This window comes from Lampetra fluviatilis, chromosome 15, assembly GCF_964198595.1.
Source record: "Lampetra fluviatilis chromosome 15, kcLamFluv1.1, whole genome shotgun sequence".
NCBI lineage: Eukaryota > Metazoa > Chordata > Hyperoartia > Petromyzontiformes > Petromyzontidae > Lampetra > Lampetra fluviatilis.
The window spans coordinates 14,296,143-14,323,098 of record NC_136289.1 but is presented as its reverse complement, the minus strand read 5'-3'; the positions used below and the strand labels follow the sequence as shown (position 1 = coordinate 14,323,098).

At 56.8% G+C, this 26,956-nt stretch overlaps 1 protein-coding gene across 1 annotated transcript in view; it reads left to right on the top strand.

Annotated features, from left to right (window-relative positions):
• Positions 1 to 674: 674 nt before the first annotated feature.
• Positions 675 to 26,956, top strand: part of LOC144936273 (uncharacterized) — a 45,771-nt gene continuing 19,489 nt past the window's right edge. The window contains exons 1-2 of the mRNA XM_078863341.1: positions 675 to 1,020; positions 24,033 to 24,175. Of these exons, the coding sequence (XP_078719467.1) occupies positions 24,113 to 24,175 (63 nt within the window). The 5' untranslated portion in view covers positions 675 to 1,020; positions 24,033 to 24,112. The remainder of the gene's footprint in view (positions 1,021 to 24,032; positions 24,176 to 26,956) is intronic.

The following is a 26,956-nucleotide window of genomic DNA, read 5'->3' as shown; positions in this document are numbered from 1 at the left end:
AACAACCACACCCCCCCCACACACCCTGTCCCACCCCCCCACACACCCTGTCCCACCCCCCCACACACCCTGTCCCCCACCCCACCCTGTCTCTCCCCCCCCCACCCTGTCCCCCCCTGCCTCTCCTCCCCCCACGCCTCTCTCCCACTTCCCTCCCCACGCCACACGCGACGGCGCAGCGCGCCCTCCCCCCCTACTAACCACCACGACCCACCCCCCTCCTTCCCTCTCGGCTCCGCACAGCCTCCCCCACTCGCACTCCTCCACTCTCTTGCCCGTCTTGCTCCTTCCAAGCACGCGGAGTCGAGTTCTGACGGGGGGAGGTGGGGGCCGATCTCTCTGCCCCCCATTTTGTTTCTAGCTCCCCCCCCGCCCCCCCATTGCGATGGGGGAATTACCTCCCTACCCCCATCGCCTCTCCCTACCCCCATCGCCTTCCCTTATCCCCCATCGCCTCTTCTCCTCACCCTCCATGGCCTCTCCCATCCCCACCCAGCCCAGATCCTCCCACCTCCCCTCCTCCCCCACCCCCACCGCCGCCCCTCCCCCGACCGCCCGCTGCCCCCCAATGCGCCGCGCAGGCATGCGTGGGGTGAGCTGGTGGGTGGGTGGGTGCATGCGTGGGGTGAGCTGGTGGGTGGGTGGGTGGATGAGTGGGGCAAGAGACCCGGCATATACCGTCGTCTGGGTGTGTTTAGAAGGCGCGGCCCCTCCCCGGCACGCACGCACGCACACGACACACACGCCCTGGGCGCGACCACGTGACGTCTCCTCCCACGAACAAACGCAGCCCCGCGCTGTCCCAACCCTCACATCCTCGGAGGGGCTCGGTGGGAGACGCCGTGTCGCTCGCTCGCTCGCCCGCCCGCCCAGCGGCACGGAGACGCGGTGGAGGACACAGGAGCCGAGACACGCGAGAAGGAAGGGGGAAGAGGAAGACGTCGAGCGACTTGCGCCGCAGCCGCCCACGAGAGAGAAGACGCTCGGACAGGAGTCTGGAGCGTCGCGCGCGGCGATTAGGTGAGTGGTGCTGGGTGGTGCTGGGTGGTGCATGAGTGGTGGTGGTGGTTCCGTGTCGGCTCCGTGAGTGCGTGTGACAGACGAGAGTGTGAGAGCGCGCGCGTGGGAGCGATGGGCACCCGGCGTTTGGAGTTGAACCGGGCGCGCAAACACCTCGAGGCGAGAGCGATGCAGAGATTGGTCATGGAAACGAACGACGGTGGCTCGACAGCTGATTGCGGTAGAGAGGGATGATCGACTCTACACGGATGCTCTCGCTCCAAACATTAGTCACGCAAGTGATCATCACTCTCGACAGGTGATCGTCACGCTGCAGACGTGTGCGCGCTTCTCACGGATGATCCCTGCAGTGGGACCGATCCCTCGGGAAGGATGATCGCTGCTTCGTTATCACTGTCGATGGATGATCAATAAGAGGGGGTGATCGCTGGTCACCGTCACTGTTGGCAAGAGGGCAGCGTGACCCGGCGCGTCCTCTCGGGGGGTAAAGGGGGTACATCGGGGGACCCGCGTTGATGCGGCTGCTCAAGAAGCGAAACCCCCGGCGACTCCCAATCCGAACCCCCATAACTCCGAACATCTCGGCACGTGTAAAGGTCTCGCCGTCGCAGTTCGACTCCCGACTCGTGCGGTTCCGCGCTCACGTGGCTGTTGTGATGTGCCGGCGTTCAGCGGTGCCGCTCGCCAACAGCACTTGCCCCAACAGTCGGTTGAAGGCTACACGAGGAATCTTTGTCTTTGGTGGTGGTGGTTGTGGTGATGTTGAGAGCGCCCGGCACTCACGCACGGCTGGGGGCACCCTGCGTGTCCCTGCGTCTGTGTGCGCGAACCTGAACGAGCGGGTCACGCCGACCTCGCAGTGAGCCCCGTTCATTGTCACGCAGCTGCAGCTTACAGGAGCGCAGTGGTTGGCTCGGTCCGCTACGATCCTACTAGGAATCGATAACCCGGCTACGGCTGCACATCAGTGGCGGCGTGATATCAGAAGCTGTCGATTCAGCCTGAATGTATATTGGACTTCTTTCGCGCCGTACGTAGCCAACCGTGCTAATCGGTGGGCTACGAAATTAGTATTTGGTGCGTAAAGAGCAGCACTGGGCAGACGCGAGCTTGCTGGTAGCTGGCCTCACCAGCCCATTCGTGTGCTGGACTTAATAGGTGCTCGCTAACACCCCCCCCCATAGCGTTAGAGGCTACTCGGGAACTTTTTCTTTATGTGCGAATTCGAATATTACCTCGACAATCGCTGCTATGGAACACAACAACAGCACGTCAGTAAGTGATGGGGTAATTGGACAACTCGTATTTGAACCGGAGAAGATCAATATGTAATTTTGAACTACTGCTGCTTAAACCAGAAACTTACATCGCGGCTTGAAACTGCCTCAAAGACAAACATCTCGACTAAAGCCTTAAGAAGTGCTGGTTGCCATCACCAATGCAGGCCGGTACGGCACAGGCCCGGCCGCCTTTGTCTCCCTCGTGGCCATGTTTACACATTGCACCAGATACGCATTTGAGGCTGAGTCGACCTAGGGGAGGTCCAGGACCTGCTCGTGGCCGTTAGCGGGAATCGAACTTGAGTGGACGGGTTTGTAGCGCAACGCGCTAACCACTACGACACCGCTCCCCTAAAGCTGGCTCCGCGCGCGCACACACCACACACGTGTTGCCACGGGGATTTGAATGGGGGGAGTGACGTATTGTGATCGTGGAGGACTCTTGCCAATAAGACCAGGCGACCCATCGGCGTGTGTGTAACACTGGCCGCGTTCTGCCGATGGGGGAAACTCGGCAGGGCCGTAGCCAGCCCCGGTGTCTGCCTGCTGAACGAAGCCCACCCTGACACAAGGGTGGTGGTGTCGGGGTGAGAATAATGACGATTCGAGCCGCAGGGTCATCACGGAGGAGGACTGCGCAGTGGCTCCCCAGGCAGCAGAAGGCTGCCAGTGGCGACGCGAAGCTGCTGTGTCATTTATTCTTCTGGACTTAATCAAGCAACACGTTCTTTTACGTTATACGCGGCGTGGAGGATCTGCTATTACATCCTGTATCCTATCGGCAGCTTGTCCTCCTGCTGCACTCTGCGATGTAAATTGGCATGTGGTCGCGTCTCTTTCCCCAACGAGTCTTCGTGAATTCTACCGCGATCCCCTTCGCACAATCTAAGGGCAAAAAAAAATCCCTTTTTGGTCCTTAGGCTGGGGTGAGGCTGTTAGCGAGCACCTATTAAAGGCTGGCGGACGAGGTGGACGGGTATGATCGTAGCCTGATCACGGTGGCGTGTGTAACTTTACGCGCCACGCCGTGAAAGATCGAGTCACACCTCATGGGGGGGGGGGCATTCAGGACAGGTTCAATGAAGTTGCCCTTGGACAAAAATCGGTCGCGTAACTGGCGTGGGGGGGCAGGGGTGCCTTGCCCCCCATCCCCTTGACACCAAACACGAGATTTGTTTTCAACAATATTGGGGCCCCACTTCATCGATTTCCGCACCCCCTGAGCTGATAATGTCGTTGCCATGCCACGGACGGGAATCGAACCTAGGTTTGGCGAATTGGCGAACCACCACAACTGCTCTTATTAATACAAAGACCGCCTGTATAGCTTACATGGACTGTGGATCCAAGGGCTTTTTGTCGCGAATGCCAATTAAGGATTGGCACTGCGAACAATTGGGTGATGCGGCCAGAAACCACGCCAAGCCGCCTTTGTCTCCCCAGTATCGATGTTTGCACACGGCCTAGGGGGGCCCAGAACCGTTCCAGGTCATCGGCCACTGTGAGGTCAACCAGGAGCCGGGAATGGAACCCAGCTGACTCGCTACTCCACAGCTATTCACACACACACAAGACAAAGATTCCCCGTATAGCCTTAAGACTGTTGGGGCAAGTGCTATTAGCGAACACCTATGAAGGCCAGAACGGCACACGAGGGGGGTGGGTGGCCAGCACCACGCCCGGCCGCCTTTGTCTTCCTAGTGGGGATGTTTAAACACCGCACCAGGTACTCGTTTGAGGCTGAGTCGACCTAGGGGAGGCCCATGACCGGTTCAGATAATCCTCACTGGTGTTGGCCGTGGCCAGGTTCGTAGCGCAGTGCGCTCACCGCTACACTACCGCTCCTCACACACACACAGGTACACACACAGGTACACACAGGTACACACAGGTACACACACAGGTACATACACAGCTACACACACGCGACATACATATTGAGATACGCACGCAGGAGGGACGATGCAATGGGGAGCTTGTTCCGTCCCCATGGAGAATAATGAGACCCGCCCGATCTAATTTCGCCACGCCCTTCAATTACAATAGCGGATTGAATAGTTACGGGGGGAGGGCAGTCTCTGCTTTGTGTGAGACGGAGAGCTCTCGCCTTAACAATGCTAATTAGGGCTCCTGCAGCAGCAGCAGTTTATCTCCATATTAAAGACCCCCCCCTCCTCTTCCCGCATTCCCTCATTAACAACTCCCCCACCACCCACCGCTCCCTCCCACCACTTCAACCACCACCTCCGCCTCTTCCTTTCAACTGTACCTAAGATTTGCATTGATCAAACACATTGTTGGGTTGCTCCCTCTCAGCGCCTTGTCCGTTTGGGGTGGATAAAACAGATCGCACGTTGTGCGGAAGTCACAGCAGCGGTTATCCGATGCGGAGATTCGCCCCCGCCATAGGAATGTGGAATTTCCTCCACTGGCTCTGCAGCAGGGCTGCGAACAGGAGATGGGCTCCAAAGCCTCAATGCTCATGTTGGCAGGAAATAACTTAAATAAATAAATAATCGTGCCCGGCATATCCTGTGCGATGCTGCAGCTCGTTTCGATGCGCGAGAGGCCAGGGCGTCACGTGACGCACGCGCACAGTACAGGGGCGCGTTGTCCTTTTGTGAATCCACTGCTAGATGACGACCTCGCGCCATGCGGCTTGTGCGAGGAGGGGGGGGGGGTAGCATAGAAGTACGGTACAACAATGGAGTCCACTGACCACCACGTGGGACAACTAGGAAGCATGCCACAACAAACCTGTGAGTGAGTCAAGAATTGCATTTCAGGGTCCTGCCACATTGGAATATTTTGATAATTCCCCCATTACAATATTAGAGGATACAAAGGTCCACACAGCTGGGTTAACAAACCCACTTGCTGTACTGCCATCTCGCAGGTGAGCGAGTTCTTTCGGGAAGCCTCACATAAATCTAAGCGTGATCCACCAACCCTCTTCCTATCTGTTCACTCCAGGCGTGCGTACCACCACGCCCGCAACGCGTAAAGGTCCGTGCAGACGGGTCAACAAACCCACTGTTTGGGCAGATCACCATCGCGGAGCTGGCGAGATTCTTCAGGGAAGCCTCGGGTCACGGCTGCCAATCTCTTGTCTGCGTGATCCACCAATCCACATCATATGCCCACTCCCAAGGCTGGTACCGGCGCGGGGTTCCCACGGCTCCCGCCGCTCGTTGTTTATTGATTGGGCCATTAACTGCTCACGCAGACCCTGGGGCGCACACGCAGCGGCTGTGACGCTGACGATGCCGGCTCGCTGATGCCACTATTTGGCGGCCGTGGTGAGTCCATCAAACGATTCAGTTTTGGGTTTTTTTCAAAGTCTATTTTCTCGCACGAATGAGCATGTTCTCGATGCGGTGCTCGTAATTTGGCATTTGAGTCAGTGGTGGAAATGTCTCGTGCCTATGGCGGGAAGGGGATGGTGGAGCGAGTCAAATATTCATAGGAAAACAACTGTTGGTTCTCGGCAACCCACGAAGTGGTGTTTTTATTTTGATCGGCTCTGGAGAGATGATGAGGGATGCGTTTAACCCCCACCCTCCTCTCCCAGTCAACCCCCACTCCCCCCGCACCTCCACCACCCAACCAATAACGTCCACACGCACACGGCCGTGTTGAGGCTGGTGAGTGAGTGGGTGAGTGAGTGAGTGGGTGGGTGAGTGAGTGAGTGAGTGGGTGAGTGAGTGGGTGGGTGAGTGGGTGGGTGAGTGAGTGAGTGGGTGGGTGGGTGGGTGAGTGAGTGGGTGGGTGGGTGAGTGAGTGAGTGGGTGAGTGGGTGAGTGGGTGAGTGAGTGGGTGAGTGAGTGAGTGAGTGGGTGAGTGAGTGGGTGAGTTAGTGAGTGGGTGAGTGAGTGAGTGGGTGAGTGGGTGAGTGAGTGGGTGAGTTAGTGAGTGGGTGAGTGAGTGAGTGGGTGAGTGGGTGAGTGGGTGAGTGGGTGAGTGAGTGGGTGAGTGAGTGAGTGAGTGGGTGAGTGAGTGAGTGGGTGAGTGAGTGAGTGGGTGAGTGAGTGGGTGAGTGAGTGGGTGAGTGAGTGGGTGAGTGAGTGGGTGAGTGAGTGGGTGAGTGAGTGGGTGAGTGAGTGAGCCATTGGGAAGTTCGTTGAGTGGCCTCGTGTTGAATATCATGGAGATCCATCAGCGGGCATCGAGCGAGAGACCCCCGTCATAGGCATGGACACACAGCGGTGGGAACTTGAAACGCTTCGGGCGAGTGAATCGAAGCGAGCCAGTCAGTGGGTGTTGCTCAGCGGGCTCTGGCTTGGCAAAACAAAGTGCACGGCAAGTCAACAGCACTGCGGCGACGTTTCGGGCAATGCCCCTTCTTCAGAGCACATAGAAGAGGCCATATAAATGGCGAATGAATTTATTTGAATTAAATAAATTATTTGGTGGCGCTGCTGCGTTGGCACTCGTGCACAAGCACAAGTTACAATATCAAATAAACCCATTCGTCAATAACAACAGCACTATGCGTGTGGCCTTGAATATAAATTAATAATAGGCGACGTTTCAGGCAACGGTCCTAATCCATATCACGTAAATAGAGGCCAGTAGAGAGGTAGGGTGGATAGTCAGAGTTGACTGGATTTGTTTAGACAGTGGGGCATGATGATGATAATACTGTAATACTGTAATTACATCGGAGATGTCACCAGTTTTGTAAAAAAAATTGAAAAAAGTCATGCGAGTAGTTACATAATAGTAGCTGCTGGGTGCAACACACACCCCTCACTAACTACACAGTTTTTTTCGACTGAATAATCTTCAAACATATCTGGTACGTCTGGTGACGATCCTGGCAGGGCTGTTGTCCGCCTGTGGCTATGAACAGTCATCGTTTGTACCTCGATCAGCGTCATCTTCCTAGAAGTATTCGACTCATCCAGCCCGTTGTGAAATACTCGCGTTGAGTGGAGGGAGATGGAGTGGAGGGAGATGGAGTGAAGGAAGATGGAGGGGAGGGAGATGGAGTGGAGGGAGATGGAGGGGAGGGAGATGGAGGGGAGGGAGATGGAGGGGAGGGAGATGGAGGGGAGGGAGATGGAGGGGAGGGAGATGGAGGGAGATGGAGGGGAGGGAGATGGAGGAGAGGGAGATGGAGGGGAGGGAGATGGAGTGGAGGGAGACGGAGGGGAGGGAGATGGAGGGGAGGGAGATGGAGGGGAGGGAGATGGAGGGGAGGGAGATGGAGGGGAGGGAGATGGAGGGGAGGGAGATGGAGGGGAGGGAGATGGAGGGGAGGGAGATGGAGGGAGATGGAGGGGAGGGAGATGGAGTGGAGGGAGATGGAGGGGAGGGAGATGGAGGGGAGGGAGATGGAGGGGAGGGAGATGGAGGGGAGGGAGATGGAGGGGAGGGAGATGGAGGGAGATGGAGGGGAGGGAGATGGAGGGGAGGGAGATGGAGGGGAGGGAGATGGAGGGGAGGGAGATGGAGGGGAGGGAGATGGAGGGGAGGGAGATGGAGGGGAGGGAGATGGAGGGGAGGGAGATGGAGTGGAGGGAGATGGAGTGAAGGGAGATGGAGTGGAGGGAGATGGAGTGGAGGGAGATGGAGTGGAGGGAGATGGAGGGGAGGGAGATGGAGGGGAGGGAGATGGAGGGGAGGGAGATGTAGGGGAGGGAGATGTAGGGGAGGGAGATGGAGGGGAGGGAGATGGAGGGAGATGGAGGGGAGGGAGGGGGGAGTGTTTGTTCCCGGATCTTTAAGCCGTCACCGGGCGACCCGCCGAGAGGATGGAAACAAATCCACGTGGACGGATCGCCCCCCGGTGTTCGTGAGTTAGACGCGCCGTGAGTGGTGAAGTATGGTCAATCAGCCCCCTATATCGGGAGGGAAGGGGAGTGTTAATGGAGCAGTGGTTTTACCAAAGTGGCTGTACGTGAATTATTATTTGACCACTGATTTGTCGAGAGCCTACAGCGGTTTCCGATGCGGATGGGCTGGCCTCACCCCCGCCATAGGAACATGGAATTTCCACCACGTTTGCCGAGGTTCCGGAAGCGAGGTGGATTTTGTGCCCCTACCTTGTTTGGTGATGCTTCTGTTGTGTATTGGCAGTGGTGCACAAACAGCAGCAACAACAGCAACAATCTTCAACACGTTTCTTATCAAAAACAACAACGCTGTGGCCCTTGAACGGAACAAATATATAATAGGCGACGTTTCGGGCAATCGACCCTTCTTCATAGCACGTGCGTAGGGTATGCGCATGCATATGTACACATATGCATGCGCATACAAACAAACTCCACCCACACGCATCTGTGTGTGTGTGCATATGTGACACACAACATATATGTATACAAAGATCACCCGTGTGGCCTGTACAGACGGTGCTGTTAGCGGGCACCTCAGGTGGCCGGCACGGCACACGAGGTCGCCTTCGTCTCCCTCGTGGCGAAGTTTACACACTGCACCAGGTGCTCGTTTGAGGCTGAGTCAACCTAGAGGAGGCCCAGGACCGGTTCAGATAGTCGTCACCGGTGTTGGCCGGGTTCATAGCGCTAACCGCTACACTACCGCCACCCACATAACCCCCCCGACCCCCCACTAAGCTTCGACACCCTCTCCATCACCCATGAGACCACAACACCATCGAAACACACACACACACGTGTGTATGTGCCTATGTGGAGAACACATCTATACACACACAGGCGTGGTGTTGGATACCCACCCCCTCGTGTGCCGTGTCGGGCTTCACAGGTGCTCGCTAATAGCACTTGTCCCAACAGTCTGTTAAGGCTACACGGGGGATCTTTGTCTGTGTGTGCGATTCCCCCCCCCCCCCCCGCTGTTCCTGGCCGCGTGCGTCACGCGGGTGGCACAGAGCGAGGGCACCGGGGTCTCGCCGGGGTCACGCCGGGGACCCGCTGGCCGCTGCCCCCACCGCAACGAGCCGATACCCCCTTGCCGCCCACCCTCCCTCCCCCCTACCTCAGCACCCCGCCCCACCCCACCCCACTCTAACACGCCCGCACCACCACCACTCTGCTGCGTTCCACTCTACCCCCCCCCACTACCGCCCAAAGCACTCCCCACCACCATGCCCGCAACAACCCACCCCACGAGCCTCCTCTCCCAACCCGCTTTGAACACTAAACTACCTTCTACACCACCCACTACACCACCCACTACACCACCACCCTCTAAACCACGCCGCCCTCTACCCCACGCGACCTCGTGCCCGCGCTCACTGTACCCGCGTGGACACGCGCTCCGGGTATCTGCTCCGTGTGGCGTCGTTCGACGAACTCGCAACACAAATCCAGCGTCGGTGCGAATTCTCCACAAACAAAAACCACCCAAAAAACCTTGACACCGCCATAGATGGGAGCGTCAGCACCACCACCACGTTCATTTCCTGGTCGCCAGCACCGCAGCTTCAAGTGGAGCTCCAAAACCTGAGCTGGGTCTCGGCCCCTTTCTTCCACGCCACCCTCCTAGGTCGACTCCGCCTAAAATGATTTGCGGCGTATCGCCACGCGGAGTTTGCAATTCTGGCCCACAGCACCACGAACCCCCACGACTACCACCACGGCCACCACCACGACCACCCCCACGACTACCACCACGGCCACCACCACGACCACCACCACGACCACCCCCACGACTACCACCACGACCACCACCACGACCACCCCCACGACTACCACCACGACCACCCCCACGACTACCACCACGAACCCCGACGATCACCACCACGACTATCACCACGACTATCACCACGAACCCCCACGATCACCACCACGATCACCACCACGACTTACCCCACGGCTACCCCCACGACCACCACCACGACCACCATCACGACCACCACGACCACCCCCACGACCACCACCACCCGTCCGTGATGCAGTTCTTACCTCCCAGGCACGGCGAACATCCGTGCCAACGGAACGTCTCAATCTGTCTTGGGCTCAGGACAGTTTTATTGGGTCTTATAAAAAAAAGTATCAGGTATCTGTAAATGCGAACTGGGGTGGTGGTGGTGGGGGGGCAAGTGTGGTGCTGGTAAGGTCGTGTGCCGTGCCGGTCTGCAATCGGTGCTCGCAAACAGCGGCCCGCGTGGCGCGCGTGCTGTGAGACCTTTGTCTTTGTCTTTGTCTTCGCCGCATTCCACCTCCCACCGTCGCCCGTGCCACACAACCAGCACGGGCGGTGGCCTCCCCTCCCTCGGGGGTGATTCTGCGGGCGTTGATGCATGGGGGAAGAGGATGGGGGAGCAGTGGGGTTTGTCCTGACAATAGCCCACAGCCCTGCCCTTGCCCCCCCCCCTCCTGCCACCCGCGTCTCCCTCTCCACTGCGGAGACACCTGGCGTGCCTGTTTGTGTACCATCGACCATCTCTGCACACAAAATGTTTGCCTCTCGGCGGATAGATTTGTCGACGCGCCTCGTGTTTGTGGCGTCCCCCCTTCGCCACGTTCACGCCAATGGCTCACGTTGACTGTGATTGCTCTTGTGTGCAAGGTGATTACACGCGAGAATGTGCCCGCGCCTGTCGTGTTCACGACGCGTGATTGCGACAGCCAAGATCACTTACAGCCCCTCCTCCCACACCCTTCGTGTCTGTCCATCGACTGTTGGCTGAGGGTCGATGGGGTTTTTTGTAGCATACCTCGCGGCACTGCTTGGTCACCTTGAGGTTGTTGAAAACGAGAGGCCCAGCAGCGCTTTTTGATAACATCAGTCGGCCAATGATGATGTTGTTGTTGTTAGTGGTGGCCGGGAATCACCTGCGCCACCGCTCCACGATAGAGTTATCAAATTACCTGGTGATGCTGCCCACTGCGTTGGCAGTGGTGCACAAGTACAACCAACAACGACGCCACAACACATTGGTCGAACATTCTTAATAGGCGACGTGTGTGGGTTACATGCGCTATGATGAAGGGCCATTGCCTGGAACGTCACCTATTATATACATATTTAAGTAGTGTTATTAATGAATGTGAGTTTTCACGAAGACAATTCGGGATGTTTGACTCTTGTTGTCGACCAGCAACGTGTTTATGGACAGCTCGTGCCAGTGCCCAGCGTTTGTAACAACCACGCTCCATGTGGCACCGGGACTCCACGAACCCAGCAGCAATTCCCGGACAAATCCACTTAACTCGCGACCCCTTCACAGAGTGTGTGGTCTAATGCCAGTGTCACTCCATCATCTAAACGAATAAGAATAATAATGAAAGGACTATATCCATGAAAGTAGAGGAACTACACAAAGTCGAAGCAACAGACGTGTGGTTTTTAACGAGGGTGATGTCAAACTTTTCATGGACAGGCGATGATTGACATGAATGCGTTACGGATAGCAGCAGGGTACACAACAAGAACACGAATGAGAATAATTTGAGAATGATAGGGTTAGATTTCTCGGGCACGTGACGAGACCGAGTGAATGTTGTTCTGACTGGGTACCACAAGGAGCCGGGGAACACGGCGAATTTGGTTCCGTGAACAATGAGAACGATTTGATGCAACTGGGAGGAGAATCCGATTTCGGAGTGGTTGAGAAACATCACAGATGGAGAGCGCGGTGGAAGGGAGGCCACGATCACTGACGTCTTTGAGAAAGGCGGTGGCTCTCGGAGAAAGGGAGAGGAGCGGGGAGGTGTTTCTAGAACATCCTTGGGACGTCTCAAGGTTCCCCACAAACATTGGGATGTTTGGTCAGTTCCTGTTGTAAATAACGAGCTGTGTTGCTTTGGCTGGGGAAAGTAAATTAGAGAACCGGACACCCGTGAAACATCACCCCGGTGCAAATTCAGGGGCTCGCGCGCAAAGGTATCCAACCACGGAGTGGAATCCTCCACGGACCTACTCTCTGTACTGCCATCGCTCTTCATGTTGGCTCAAGTAATGGGTGGCTGCGAGAGCCTCCATGGGCGACACGCGGGCCACGAGTTGAAGTTCACGGCACCTCCTCGCTTCTTCACACCCCCCACCCCTCTTTCTCACATCTCGTCACCTCTGTGCCCCGATGTTCCAACATCGCTGGTGTTGATGGATTAGTCGAGGTCACAGGGCACGGGAGGGGGGTAGGTGGTGGGAGAGTCGAGGGAAATTGGGGGGTCGAGAGGGTATTGGGGAGGTGGGGGGGGAGTGGCCCCGTGTGGCCGAGCGCACGTTTCGCTGTTTATCCCCGGAGCACCGTGGCCTCCACATTCCGCTCTCCAAGGATGCGCGCGACCTTTCATTTCTAAGAATCGGGGTAAATACCTCGTGTTTTGGAGGCGCCGGTGGGAGCGGGCGGGCGGGGGGTAGTGGGGGGAGGATGAGGGTGGGTGGGTGGGTGTGGATAGGGGCTAGGGCGGGGGAGGCGAGTTCCGAGAGCGGGGAGTGGTTGAATCACCTCCGCCGGTCACGTACGCATCGGCGCTCGCTCGCACGCGACGGCGATTTGCGACCCGCACCGACCCGAGTTCGACTCCCGTTTCAGTTGCCCAGTCGGTGCTGGCGCCGCTGTTGTGAACTCACTCCTCCTCCTCCTGGTGTGAGTGTTTTAGTGGGTGTGTGTTTCTTTGTGTCTGTGTGTGAGTGGGGAGCGGTAGTGGAGCCGGGTTCGATTCCAAGCTAATGGCCAACACCAGTGACGATCATCGGAACCGATCCTGCGCCTCCCCTAGGTCGACTCTGCCTCAAATGAGTACCTGGCGCAGTGTGTAAACATCGCCAGTAGGGAGACGAAGGCGGCAGTGCGTGGTGTTGGCCACCCACCCCCTCGTGTGCCGTTCAGCCGTGTCGGGTGGTGGAGGGTTACGACACATTTATAAATAACGCGATCTAAACCCAAAAACGTTGATTATGAATAACATTGGTCGCGAAAGCCTACGTGTTAAACTTCATAGGTGCTCGCTAACAGCACTTGCCCCCAATCTGTTACAGGCTATACGGGGGATCTTTGTCGTAGTGGGTGGGTGTGTGTGTTTTTGTCAGAACAAACGCCGTGGGGACATTACTACCACTTATTAGCGAACGGCGGTTGTTGTTGTATTGATGCGTTATTGTATGAGAGTTTGTGTGTAGTGGGGAGCGGTAGTGTGGTGCTTAGCTCGCGGTGCTACATGCCCGGCTAACATCAGTGGCGAGATTCATTCGGCGACAATTCCTTAACAATGAGGACGCAAGTGCAGCGTGTCCGTTCGCACGAGAAGGGGGCGAAGGCCCCCGCCCTTCGTGCGCCGTGCCGGCCTTCGTAGGTGCCACTCGCTCACAGCACTTGCCCCGACAGTGTGTGCAGGCTACACGGGGATCTTTGCCCCGTGTGTGTCCGTGCGTCAGCGTGTTGCGTGACGACCACGCGTGGCGGTGCGACTGAGTGTATGTGTGCGACCGTGCGTGGCGACTGACCGTGAGCGTGTGTGTACCTTTGTTGTGCGAGTGCGTGTCTCCGCGCGTGTGTGTGCGTGTGCGTCTGTGTGTGTGTGCGTGTCTCCGCGCGTGTGTTTGTGTGCGCGCGCATTATCGGATGGCGTTGCTGTGGAAAGGGGGGGTGGTGGTGGTCACTGCCAAGTTCAGTGGGGTGGGGGTAGTTGGGGTGGGGGGAAGGTTGGTGGGTGGGGGAGGAGATTGGTGGGTGGAGGAGGAGATTGGTGGGTGGAGGAGGAGGTTGGTGGGTGGGGGAGGAGGAGGTTGGTGGGTGGGGGAGGAGGAGGTTGGTGGGTGGGGGAGGAGGAGGTTGGTGGGTGGGGGTTGGTGGGTGGGTGGGGGAGGCCGCCTTTGGTTTAACGCCGATCCTTAGTCGGATCTTGGGAATGTGGCTCTGGATCGCCCCCCACACAGACGCGCCTCTGTCCAGCATTCTCCAGCAGCCCCTCCCCTCACCCCCCCGCGCCCCTCCCTCCCAGCCTATCCCTCCCCCACCTCCACTCCTTACACCACCCAGGGCCAAGGGAGGAGACGTTTGGCAACTAAGGAGACATTGAGACGGAGTCACGGGAGGGGAGCGAGAGAGAGAGGAAGAGGCAACAACCGAAACTAAACCGAGACGAAGGTAGAGCGAGCAGCGAGGCAGAGAGAGAGAGACGCTCACAGAGGCACTATACAGACTCGGACACGTGGAGAGAACGAACGAGAGACGCAGAGAGATGGGTACATTTAGAGGGACCCAGTCTCCCTACAGAGAGACTGTGGCGGTGAAGAAACACAGAGCCGCGGACCCAGCGAGAGTTCTCGGCGCGCACTGAGAGAGAGAGAGACAATTGCAGACAGACAGCACTGAGAAACAGAGCCACAGACGCTCACACTGTTTCATCAAGAGAGAAACGCAGAGACAGAGACTGCATGAGCAACACAAAGAGAGAGGTCCGCAGATACGGACAAACACACGTTAGACTCGTGGTTGTGAGAGAGAGAGGGGGGTGGGGGAGCGAGAGGGTGGAGTGTTTGGTTGTGCGTGATTGGGGACGGGTGCTGGGGTGTGGAGGGTGGAGTGGGAGGGCGAGGGGGTGGGGTGGGTGTGGAAGGGGGGGTCGTTGTTGGTGCAATGTGCATACCGGGTACGCATCCTTCAGTACTCGTAGGCAAAACAGCGACGCTCGCCCTTCTCCATGCAAATCACCCGCTCGCGCACAGCAGCCACAGGTACAGATAGATGCGTTCGAGTCCAGGCTCACAGGGAGCAACAGAGGCACAGCTGCTGCTGCTCCAAGCTGTCTCTCTCTCTCTCCACGTGGCTCTCGCCTCGCGGGGATTTTAAGACCCCCCCCCCAACCATCTATCCATCGTACCCTCCCGCCCTCCGCCCATAGCAAATGCAATTGTCGCGAGACAGCTGACCCCACCCCTCTCGCACACTGCATGGCCCGCTGGCTGTACTTAAACTTTGACCTTGTGTTCCAAGTCGAGTCGAGCAGCTGATGAATTTACAACGGTGAAGTGTGGCGGGTTTGCAATCACTTCTCGGAAAGGGACTGGACAGACATAGCAATAGAAACCCAGAGCCCCACCTGACATCGGAGTCTTGCTACGTCGTTGTTTATTATAGAAGCAAATAAATGCGCCGTTTCAACGATTACAACGAAGAAGAAGAATTACTCGAAACGTCGCTCATTTAAAAAAAAGTGTCACGTCCACACACTCACACTGTTGTTATTGTCGATTGTGTGGAAGTGTTATGTATTAATTTGTGTGGCTTATTGTTTGTTCACGACCTTGCGATGGTTGCATCACAGGGTCTTAGCAGTTGGCAGCGCCTTGGGGGGGAGACCTTCATCCAGCAGTGGATGGACCCTGGCTGATGATGGTGGTGGCGATGTGGTGATGTGCCTATCTGTTTAGTTGTCCTTGAGGCCGAGCCCCACCTACCTTTCGTTCACAACATCATCATTAATCATGCTCAATCCACTGCTGGATAAAGACCGTGACGACGATGATGAGATGCCCTTCACGTCTTCATCCAGCAGTGAATTGCTAATGGCTGATTTAGAATGATAATGTGAAGGGGGAGGGGTAAGTGGGTGGTGGGGTGGTGAAAGCTGAGAGAGACGGGGTTCGGGTGGGGGGGTGAGTAGACAGACAGACACGCGCGGTCACGCTGCACTCCACGCTGGCCTGGCAGCAGCCCCGAGCTGCCACGGGTGAAGCCGAGTTTCCCGGGGCCGGGGCGCGGCCACTCTGGCGATGTGAAGGAGCCCCTGTTTGTCTGAGCGCGGCGAGAACGGGGAGGAGAAGAGAGGCGGGGGGGGGAGAAGAGAAGGGGGACCTTGTATTCTCGCAAGGCAGGCGCCGACCAGTTCTTGCTGACTCGCTCGCATGCCAAGGCTGATGTGGCCGCAGAGAGGGCTGTGCGTGTGTATGTGTGTTGCTGGCGGTGGTGGGGAGTGGAAAGCGGGGAGAGAGGGGTGTGGGGAGGGTGGAGATTGGGTGTGGAGTGATTTTCCAGGAAAGGGCCGAGTTGGGGACAGACGCGAACGCGCATCAACACGCCGGCTCCACCGTGGGTTGCACAACGCCGAACGGCGTCATCCATAAGCAGCACGAGCCGCGACGGCCACTCGCTAATTAAAATGGTGAAGCCGCTCGGGGCACCGTCATGGGAATGTGGAATTTTCCATTGAATTAAAATTGTAAAGTTGGTCGTGGGGAACTATCATGGCGATTTATAATTTCCATGAAGTGTAATTGTAGAGTAAGGTCAGCTCGCCGTCCTGGGAATGTGGAATGTCCTCCACTTGCCCCAGGAAAAAGGAGTGGCACCGCACCGCTCCGCGCATGAGAGCTGGGGGAGATGCTGTGGTCGACTTATCATCTCGAAAACAATGTTGGTGGCTCACACCGTTAGTGCCAGAGATGTTGCCAAAAATTCTGGTAAAATAAGGGTGGAGGGTGGGGGGGTTAAGGGGTGGCGAGGGAATGGAATGGCATTCGCCAACAGCAGCAGTGCGTGAGAGGAGTTGGATCGTTGTTTATTTTGTCTCGGTGCATCACCTTTGCTGTCCTGATGACTGCCATCGTTTTTGCCGTTCTGAATAATGTCACCAATATTTTTTTACGGTCGTCAAGAGGGCGAATCCATGTCGGCAGTACCAAAAGTGATGCGAACTATGAAATGAATGCACTCCTCGATCCACTGCTGGATGAAGTAGGCCCTCTCACCCCCTTACTGTGGGGGTCACTGGGGGTCACTGTGGGGGTCACTGAGGTTCACCTTGTGGTTGTTGTCCAGTGGAGACCGTTGGCACAGGTGCTGTTGTTCGTGAGCAGCTGTTCTGGTGCCAACGATGCCCCCGGCCGCCTTTGTCTCCCCAGTGCTACTGTTTTACACGGGTAATTGAGTTTGTAAGGCTAGCGGAAGCCAGTTCAGATATTTCGTTTTTCATTGTTCACCCAGGAAAGCTTCGCCGAGTCTCATGGCCTCTGTTTGATGAGGGTCCTGCCAGGTTTTCACAGTAGGGTTGGGGGATGCCATCTAAATTCCAATTGAATAATTAATTTGCCGGCGCACGATGGCCAACTCTTGCGAATGACATTACGGGATCTCTAACGTCGACTGTGAAGCGGACGACGCTTAGCGTTCAAAAAATTTGCACACACCGCAGTATTAATCAGGGCGGCCTGGTGGATTCGGACCGAGAACCTCCACAACAAGCGGTCAACACAACGCTACCGCTGGGCCACCGCGTCATGGCCCTCTTAAGCAAACGTGCTATGAAGATGGGCCATTGCCCGAAACGTCTCCTGTTATGTGTATAATTATTTGTTTCACTTTTAAGGCTGTACAATGTTATCGTATAATGTTTTTTAATCGGTGATTATTAGGACGTCTGCCTTCAGCCAGCCAGCAAAACTTTTTCGTTTCTAATTTAGTCGCATGGTTACGTGAGTTAGCCTTTGCCAGGAATCAAATGTCAGGTCGGCAGGTTGGTAACGTGGTGTAGCGTGCAGGGTGCAAACCACAGGCAAAACCATTGTGCCGCCCCACGCATATCCAACTGTGCATCGGGCGGGCGAGCCGCGCTCGCGAGCCGCATGGGGCTCTGCGTTATCTCGACGAGGCTGCCTGTTTCCTGAAACTGCCCCCCTCTGGGTCTCACCTCCCATGCCCGCCCGCTGGCTGTGAGAACCTTTCTCTCGCCCCGGTAATGCCGAGTTGGGAAATTCGTCACTCGGTTTTGGGGCGGGGGTTGGGGGTTGGTCACTGCATCGCGGTCAGTGGTGCTGCTGGCCACCCACCCCCTCGTGTGCCGTGCCAGCCTTCATAGGTGCTCGCTAACAGCACTTGCCACAAAAAGTCTGTTAAGGCCTAAAGGTGGATCTTTGTCGTTATATTACACGCTTTTTTGTATTTGGTTTGTACTGCTGGCTAGTTGCTCAGACACCTGTCTGGATATCTGCCTGGGCCACACTTCCACCATCTCCACATGTGTCCCGACTCAAGGTGTTCGCTGCCAGCCCGATAATATCAAGGCGCTACTGAGCCAAGAGTTTACCTGGGGGCTCTACCTGTAGCACCGACACGCCTTTCATCGGATCATCATTTCCCACGGTCTAGGTCACTGTAGAGGCCATGGTTTCTTACTTGTGCACGTCTGCGGGTCGCTTGCAGACGAGAGTAAGGGCCACGTGGCCACGCCAGCTAAAGCAGCTACAGCCACAACGAGCGAGTACGGTGGGCGTTGTGTGCCGGGTGACTGCCTTGGGACGGCAGGTCTGTTCGTGGAACAGCAGGAAGCGTAAACCCCTGGGGCTGTTGGGATCCAACTGTGGCCATCGCACGGGCGAGGCAGGGACGCAGCGGCGTCCCGCGGTGGAACGATGATCTTGGCGTCGAGAGCTGCGGCGATCATCCCAGGAATGCCGCCGGTTGAGTCTCAAGGCTCCACCTTTGGGAGGTTCCTGTCACCTGGTGGATGTTTGGCCAATTCCTTTCAACAATGCTTCTCAGTGCCTTGCTGGAGAAAACCCACCACGCATTCGAGAGGGGAGCTTGTCTCGTATCTGATATCTTAGATTAGCATAGCAGCACCGTATTCCTAGGTGCTTTGCAAAAATGATACAATTTGGACATTAGATGATCGTGGTTGAGATAACAAAGAGTTCGGGTTGTTATTATTAAAAGTGATGGTGTAGTTATGATGGCAGTTCGGAGAACAGGTAGGAATGGTTAAGGAGGGGCATGGGGTGGTGATAGGGGGTAGTGTGATAGTGGTCAGTGTAGGGGTTCGTGGTAGTGTGATAATGGTAGGGGTAGTGGTAGTTGATAGTAGTTTGGGTAGTGGTTGGGGTAGTGGTAGTGTGATAGTGGTTGGTGTAGGGATAGTGGTAGTGGTAGTGTGATAATGGTAGGGGTAGTGGTAGTTGATAGTAGTTTGGGTAGTGGTTGGGGTAGTGGTAGTGTGATAGTGGTTGGTGTAGAGATAGTGGTAGTGTGGTAGTGGTAGTTAATCGTGGTTGGGATCGTGGTAGTGGTTGGGGTAGTGTTAGGGGTCGTGGTAGTGATAGTGTTTGGGGTGGTAGTAGTAGTAGGGATCGTGCTAGGGGGGTAGTGGTTGGGCTAGGCCTGGTCCAAGCTGGAGGGGAGGCGAGGGCTTTGTATACCACTCCCAACGCAGTCGCAGCACCGAATGATTGCTGATGGGTAGCTGATGATGGTGATGTTGTTGGTTATGATAATGATGATGGTGGTAGTGGTGGTGATGAGGATGATAACGTTTGCGGTGGTGGTAACTGACGACGATGATGATGAATGTTGACTCTTTAACTCGTCACCGTGGGGTGAACTTGAGCCGACACTCGACCCCGAGTTGAACCCCCCCCCCCGCCCCCCCCGCTCTGTGAGTCAACCTCTCTGGTGACAGCGCCGACTCCATCCTAGTGGCAGTGCCATGGCCATCGCCGCGGGGGCTCCGTGCGGACACGCGGGGGGTTCCAACTCGGCTCGTCCACGTGGCTCAGCCGGAGAGCGAAGGATTCGGGTTTATATCCGGGTTGGGCTTGGCATGGGAGGGAGAGGGATTTGACCCAGCCCATCATCCCACCGGGGTTGATAAATTGAGTACCACTTTGTCCAACAGTGGTTGTTCTACAAAATACAACCAATGAAGACGTTTGTCAAACATATTTTGTCTCCTTAAAAGGACATTTTTTTTTAATGGGCGACGTTTTGGGCAATGACTCAACACATATAGAGGCTCCTCTCCATATTCCACCTCTTTGTGCTGCGAAGAAGAGCCACTGATGTTAGCCGTGGCCGGGAATCGAACTCAGCCGGTCAAGCTCGGGGCCGAGTTCGTATCGGCAGCCCTCGCAATCGGAACACGGGGTGGGAAATTAACGCAATCTAGACAGAAGACTGTCGCACACCGCCCGTTTGAAACCGGATAAGTGAATTAGTGGCGCTATCGCAGTGGCTCCTCGTGACACGAGCAGGTGCGCGTGTTGTGCGGGTGTTGTGCGGCTGTGTAGGGGAGCGGTGGCGGAGCGGTTAGCGAGCTGCGCTACGATCCCGGCGGCCAGAATTCGATTCCCGCTCGCGGCCACCAAACACCCAGTGATTATTTTGTGAACCGGTCCTGGGATTCCCTTGGCTCTGTTCAGCCTCAAATGAGCACCTGGCACGCGATGTGTCAACGTCGCCACGAGGGAGACAAAAGCGGTCGGGCGTGGTTCTGGCCGCCCCACCCCCTCGCGTGCCGTGCCGGCCTTCATAGGCGCCACTTTCGAGCAGCACTTGCCCCAACGGCCTGTTGGAGCTCTACGGGGGATCTTTGTCTGTGCGTGCTGATGTGTGTCTGCTCGCCCCACGCATGCACACACCCCCCCGCACCCCCACACCTCCCACGCACCCCCCCACACCTCCCACGCACCCCCACCCTCCCACACACCCCCACTCTCCCACACCTCCCACACACCACCCCCACACACACCCCCCACTCCCCCACAAACCCCCACTCTCCCGCACCTCCCACACACCACCCCCACACCACCCCCACACACACCCCCCACTCCCCCACACACCCCCACTCTCCCGCACCTCCCACACACCACCCCCACACCCACCCCCACACACACCCCCCACTCCCCCACACACCCCCACTCTCCCGCACCTCCCACACACCACCCCCACACCACCCCCACACACACCCCCCACTCCCCCACACACCCCCACTCTCCCGCACCTCCCACATACCACCCCCACACCCACCCCCACACACCCCACCCCCCCACACCTCGCACCCCCCCCCGCACCTCCCAGACACCCCCACCACCCATTAAGCCGACTCGGCTCAGCGAGCGGAGTAATTAGCGTCAAAATAGCCCTGAGCAGCTGGCTGTGGGCTGCTGGCTCTGTGCTGCGGGGTGTTGTGTTTCTGTGCACTACACATGGCTGGTAGAAGCAGGCAGGGGTTGCGGGCGAGGAGAGGGTGGGAGCAGCACGGCACATCCGCCCAAAGCGGCGCCGACGTAAGGACACGTCGCACGCGCCCGATGATTGGTATACCATCGCCACCACCATCATCATCATCGGCTAGAAAGAATCGACTTTCAGTGATGTACAGACGCACGACCCCATCCCTGGCCGGTTACTGCAGCCCGGGCATCCTTGCACAACGAGGCGATCCTGCGTGGTCTCACGAGTTCTCACCTCGTCAAGAAGTTTCAACTTGAACCACAACTCGCCAACCTCGTAATTAAGAGGACCTTTGATGACATACGTGCTGAAAATTATGCTTTTTTTTTATATGTGCTCGTGCGCCGGCCTTCATAGGTGCTTTCTAACAGCACTTGCCCTAACAGTCTGCTCAGGTTATAAGGGGGATCTTTGTCATCATTGTGTGTCATCATTGTGTGTGTCATTAGCACCGCTATTAAGTGTGAAGGTAACAACAGTACGTGCGTGAGTGCGTGGGCTCCCATGGGAGAGGGAGGGAGGGAGGGGGGGGGTGGTTTCGTTCTGATTCCACCTCGCCCCGTGTCACCCCCAGCTCGAATGGGGTCACGCAGCCGCAGAGCAGGAAACCGCGTCCCAGGTGCGGGTCGCAGCGCCGGCCGCGAGAGTCGCGTTCCCAGGCGGGCGCGGAACCTCGCCCGGAGTCCAACCCGGGTGCCCAGCCCTCGCGAGGCGACCGCCAACCACACCCCGACCTCCCCCGCCACTCTGCTCGCTCCTTCCCCCAGAAACCCCACCACGAACCTCGCCCCCCCCCCATCATCACCACGAACCTCGCCCCCCCCATCATCACCACGAAGCCGCTGGGAGGCAAACGCGGAACAATGAGAATGCAATGCGGCGGTGTGTGTACAGAGCCGTCTGAGTAGCGACTGCAGCTCACGACGATGCTGAACACAATGCGTTTTTATTTTCTCGGGAGCATCGTGGTGTACGCTGTGACGAGTCTCATGTGCGAGTATCTTCAAGTGATTGGGTCTCTGTGTGCGCCTGTGGCTGTGCAAGGTTGTGGGCGTCTTTGTGTGCGAGGCGATAGATTTCTACGGGTGTCTGTGGAGGTGTCTGTGTGAGTCTTCGGGCATATCTCTGAGTGAGTTCGTGTCGCACAAGGCAGTAACAATGTGTATCGGAGCAACGTCTGAAAGCGCCTGCATGTCAACACACCGTGCACAGCGGCTGGGTGTATCCATGTCACAGAGGAAGTTGCAGTTAGTCGTAGGTTGATATTGCAAGTCTATGGATCTCTGTGCAAGTCGATGGGTCTCTTTGTTCGTCTATGGGTCCCTGTGTCAGTTTATGGGTCTCTCCGTGAGAGCCGATGGGTCTCTGCGTATGTAACGGATCACCACTATTCACACACACACGAAATAATAGAGTCAATTGTAGAATGGGAATCGCCGCGATTCACAAAATCGTTCTCTCTGTGGGTGAATGGGGTTCCAGTATTTGTCTAATGGCCGCTTCTACTGAACCGAGACGATTGGCCACGTGGGGCACCTGGTGTCTCTCCACGTGCAGGTGTGAGGGGCGAGGTGAGGGACCGGTGACTGGGCGAGCTGAGTGGAGGCTGGGGTGGGTAGCTGAGTGGTGTGTGGGGGGGGGGTAAGGGTGGGGAATGGGGTGGGTAGCTGAGTGGTGTGAGGGGGTAAGGGTGGGAACTGGGGGATGAGGTGGGGGGGGGCTGAGTGGATATCTAGGTAAGAGTTGGGTGATTAGGTCACGCCAAGTTGTCTCTCACCAGCACGCGTGTCCATGACGAGCCGTAGTGATTGGAGAGACGCGGAGTGTTTTTGGTGAAGCCGTCATTCCCGTGAAGCGTGACCTCCGACTTTCCTGCGACTTACCTGCGACTTACCTTCGCCGGACGCAGCTGCTGCTTTGTAACGTTTGCAATCCCACCCCACATCACTGTCACACCACACACCAATCCACACACACCCAACCGACCACACCCCCATACACACCGCACTCCCCTCCCCACAAATTGCTCCGCACGTTACTACGACCAAAACCCGCAGCATCTGTATGCGCTCCCTGTACGCGGGTCGCTATTTCCAGCGATGAATTGGGTCCCGATGGACGCACTCTCCCATCCCTCGCTGCCTCCCCTCTCTCCCCTCCCTCCCCTGTCTCCCTCCCCTTCCTATCTCCCCTTTCACCCTCTCTCCCCCCATCTCTCTATCTCCCTTTTCTCCCTGTCAGCCTCAACTCCACCCCCCTCCCGACTTTTCCTGCCGGTCTCGCCACCCCGATTGCGTAAACAGCCGGGCGCGCCCCCCCCTGCCCCCGCGAGGCCTTTTTTTCCCGAAGGGCTCGTCCCGCCAAAGGGCGCGATGCGCTCCTGGCTCAAGTTCAACTCCTGCCCCGGGTCGGTATGGCCCTTCTAACTCCCTCTCCTCGCCCCTCTCCTCATCCTGCCTGATTTCTCACCGCAGAGCACACGGTGCTTCCTTGCGGTTCATCCCTCGTCCTTCACCAAATCCTCCCAATGGTGGAGCCATCCTCGCCCCCCTCTCATCACGCTCCCCACCTCACCGTTCTACTCGCCTAAAGCCGAGATGAATTTGACACCACCGAAAGCGGCAAGCGGCAGCAGCAATAGACAACAGCGGTTGCCTGGTTTCGTTGCCATTAGAGCTCATCAACAGGGTTTCGCCACCAGTGCTCACTACGGCAAAGTTGCGTTTCTGGCGGCTTCCATCGTTTTACTGTCACTGCGATGTCCTCAAGGTTTTATTTTTTAATTAACAAATTTTAAATTTTTGTGTCGCGACTTTAAGACGAGGCCCTGTTCGCCGTTCGCTGTCTTCCAGAGTCACCGGTGCCACGAGAGCCACTGCCCCACCCCCCCCTCCCCCCCGCACGAGGCGCCGGCCGGAGAGCACGCACGGCCATGCTGATGATCGAGAAGATGCCCGCTCGCGTGAAGACGGAGCCTGGCGACACCGACGCGATGGTGAGTTTGCGCCATCGCAACCGGGGCGGCTCGCCCCGTCTCAAGGTGGCGCGGGGTTCAGACAAGCGCGTCCTGTGTGGCACGGCCGTCGCAGCCGTGCCACCGTCTTGTCGTACAGTGCATTTGGCAGCCTCCAAGAGGCGGCCGTAAGCACTCCCCCACCCCCCTCCCATCCCTTGTCGAGGGCCGATGCTGCGCCACCGTGCCGCGTACACCGTCCTTCTGCCAAAATCTCAAATCAGTCTCTCTCTATTGCTCTTTAATTAATTTTCCTGCTTCTTTGAATGAATCCCTGCGTGAATCGCAACATTTAGTGGTAATCCACCACCCCTCGCCGCTGGATGAGTCTAGGCCCACGTGCAGCGTGGCCACCGCCCTGCGGCATCAGCGCAATCTTGGTGTAGACGCTCCGCACGCAAACCGTGCCGAGACAATCGGTGACGATGCGGACCTCGTCAGCCAGAGCCAGGTCGGTCATGTTCGAGTGTGACTGCGTGGGTGACTGCGTGGGTGACAGTCTTAGGTGGATAGACACTTTTTCGTCTGTCTCTCTTTACAATAAAATAAATATATTCGTAAAAAAAAAATGCAAACAAAAAATCGGCCCACCAGACAAAGAGAGTCCCTGACCCAATATTTATCCAGCAACTTTTGGTTCAACAAGAACGCTCTTGGGGGCAGTTTCGACCGTTGGGGGTCTCATCAGCAGTGGGCCGGCACTGAGTTGTCGTGCGCACAGGTGAGGGCAGGTGAGCGTGGGCAAGGCCCCCGCGCGGCGGTGGGGTTCATACCTGCGTGCCTCCCAGCGTGACTGTGACCTCGGTGTTTGAGGGCAGCTGCTCCCTCCATCGCTCTCACACTCACTCCCACACTCACTCCTCCCTCCCACCCTACCCTCTCCAACCAACTCCCCTCTCCACCGCCAACTCACTCTCTCTCACACACACGAGCAGACCAACCCCCACCCCCCACCATCCTCGTCCAATCTCTCCTCCTCCGCCCGGGGTAGTCTACCCACGCCCCCACGAAGCCGGAGGGCGTGGGGAGTTGGAGTCGGGAGGCGAGGGGAGGTTGGGTGGGGGGTGCTGTTAGTGGAGAGGGGGATGGGTGGGGGCTGGAGGCTGAGGGGAGGGAGGGGAGAAGGGGTGCAGGGCAGGTTGCGTCACGCCGCAGCTGCTGCTGCTGCTGATGTTTAGGAAAGTGTGGGACTCGCTCCGTCTCCCGGCGCTGGGAATGCTGTAAGGACGCCGTGGAGATATTTAGGAGGCAGGAGGCGCCTGGGTTGTGGTTCAGTTGTGCCAGTGTGTGTGTGCCTGCTGCTGTGGTGGGGTCATGCTTGTGGTGGTGTTGGTGATTGTAGGTGGTGTGCTGTGGTGGTTATTGTGACTGTAGGTGGTGTGCTGTGGTGGTTATTGTGACTGTAGGTGGTGTGCTGTGGTGGCTATTGTGACTGTAGGTGGTGTGCTGTGGTGGTTATTGTGATTGTAGGTGGTGTGCTGTGGTGGTTATTGTGACTGTAGGTGGTGTGCTGTGGTGGTTATTGTGACTGTTGGTGGTGTGCTGTGGTGGTTATTGTGATTGTAGGTGGTGTGCTGTGGTGGTTATTGTGATTGTAGGTGGTGTGCTGTGGTGGCTATTGTGACTGTAGGTGGTGTGCTGTGGTGGTTATTGTGACTGTAGGTGGTGTGCTGTGGTGGTTATTGTGATTGTAGGTGGTGTGCCGTGGTGGTTATTGTGACTGTAGGTGGTGTGCTGTGGTGGTTATTGTGACTGTAGGTGGTGTGCTGTGGTGGTTATTGTGACTGTAGGTGGTGTGCTGTGGTGGTTATTGTGACTGTAGGTGGTGTGCTGTGGTGGTTATTGTGATTGTAGGTGGTGTGCTGTGGTGGTTATTGTGACTGTAGGTGGTGTGCTGTGGTGGCTATTGTGACTGTAGGTGGTGTGCTGTGGTGGCTATTGTGATTGTAGGTGGTGTGCTGTGGTGGCTATTGTGATTGTAGGTGGTGTGCTGTGGTGGTTATTGTGATTGTAGGTGGTGTGCTGTGGTGGTTATTGTGACTGTAGGTGGTGTGCTGTGGTGGTTATTGTGGCTGTAGGTGGTGTGCTGTGGTGGCTATTGTGACTGTAGGTGGTGTGCTGTGGTGGTTATTGTGATTGTAGGTGGTGTGCTGTGGTGGTTATTGTGATTGTAGGTGGTGTGCTGTGGTGGTTATTGTGACTGTAGGTGGTGTGCTGTGGTGGCTATTGTGATTGTAGGTGGTGTGCTGTGGTGGTTATTGTGACTGTAGGTGGTGTGCTGTGGTGGCTATTGTGACTGTAGGTGGTGTGCTGTGGTGGTTATTGTGACTGTAGGTGGTGTGCTGTGGTGGCTATTGTGACTGTAGGTGGTGTGCTGTGGTGGCTATTGTGATTGTAGGTGGTGTGCTGTGGTGGCTATTGTGATTGTAGGTGGTGTGCTGTGGTGGCTATTGTGATTGTAGGTGGTGTGCTGTGGTGGCTATTGTGATTGTAGGTGGTGTGCTGTGGTGGTTATTGTGACTGTAGGTGGTGTGCTGTGGTGGCTATTGTGATTGTAGGTGGTGTGCTGTGGTGGTTATTGTGATTGTAGGTGGTGTGCTGTGGTGGTTATTGTGATTGTAGGTGGTGTGCTGTGGTGGTTATTGTGATTGTAGGTGGTGTGCCGTGGTGGTTATTGTGACTGTAGGTGGTGTGCTGTGGTGGTTATTGTGATTGTAGGTGGTGTGCTGTGGTGGCTATTGTGACTGTAGGTGGTGTGCTGTA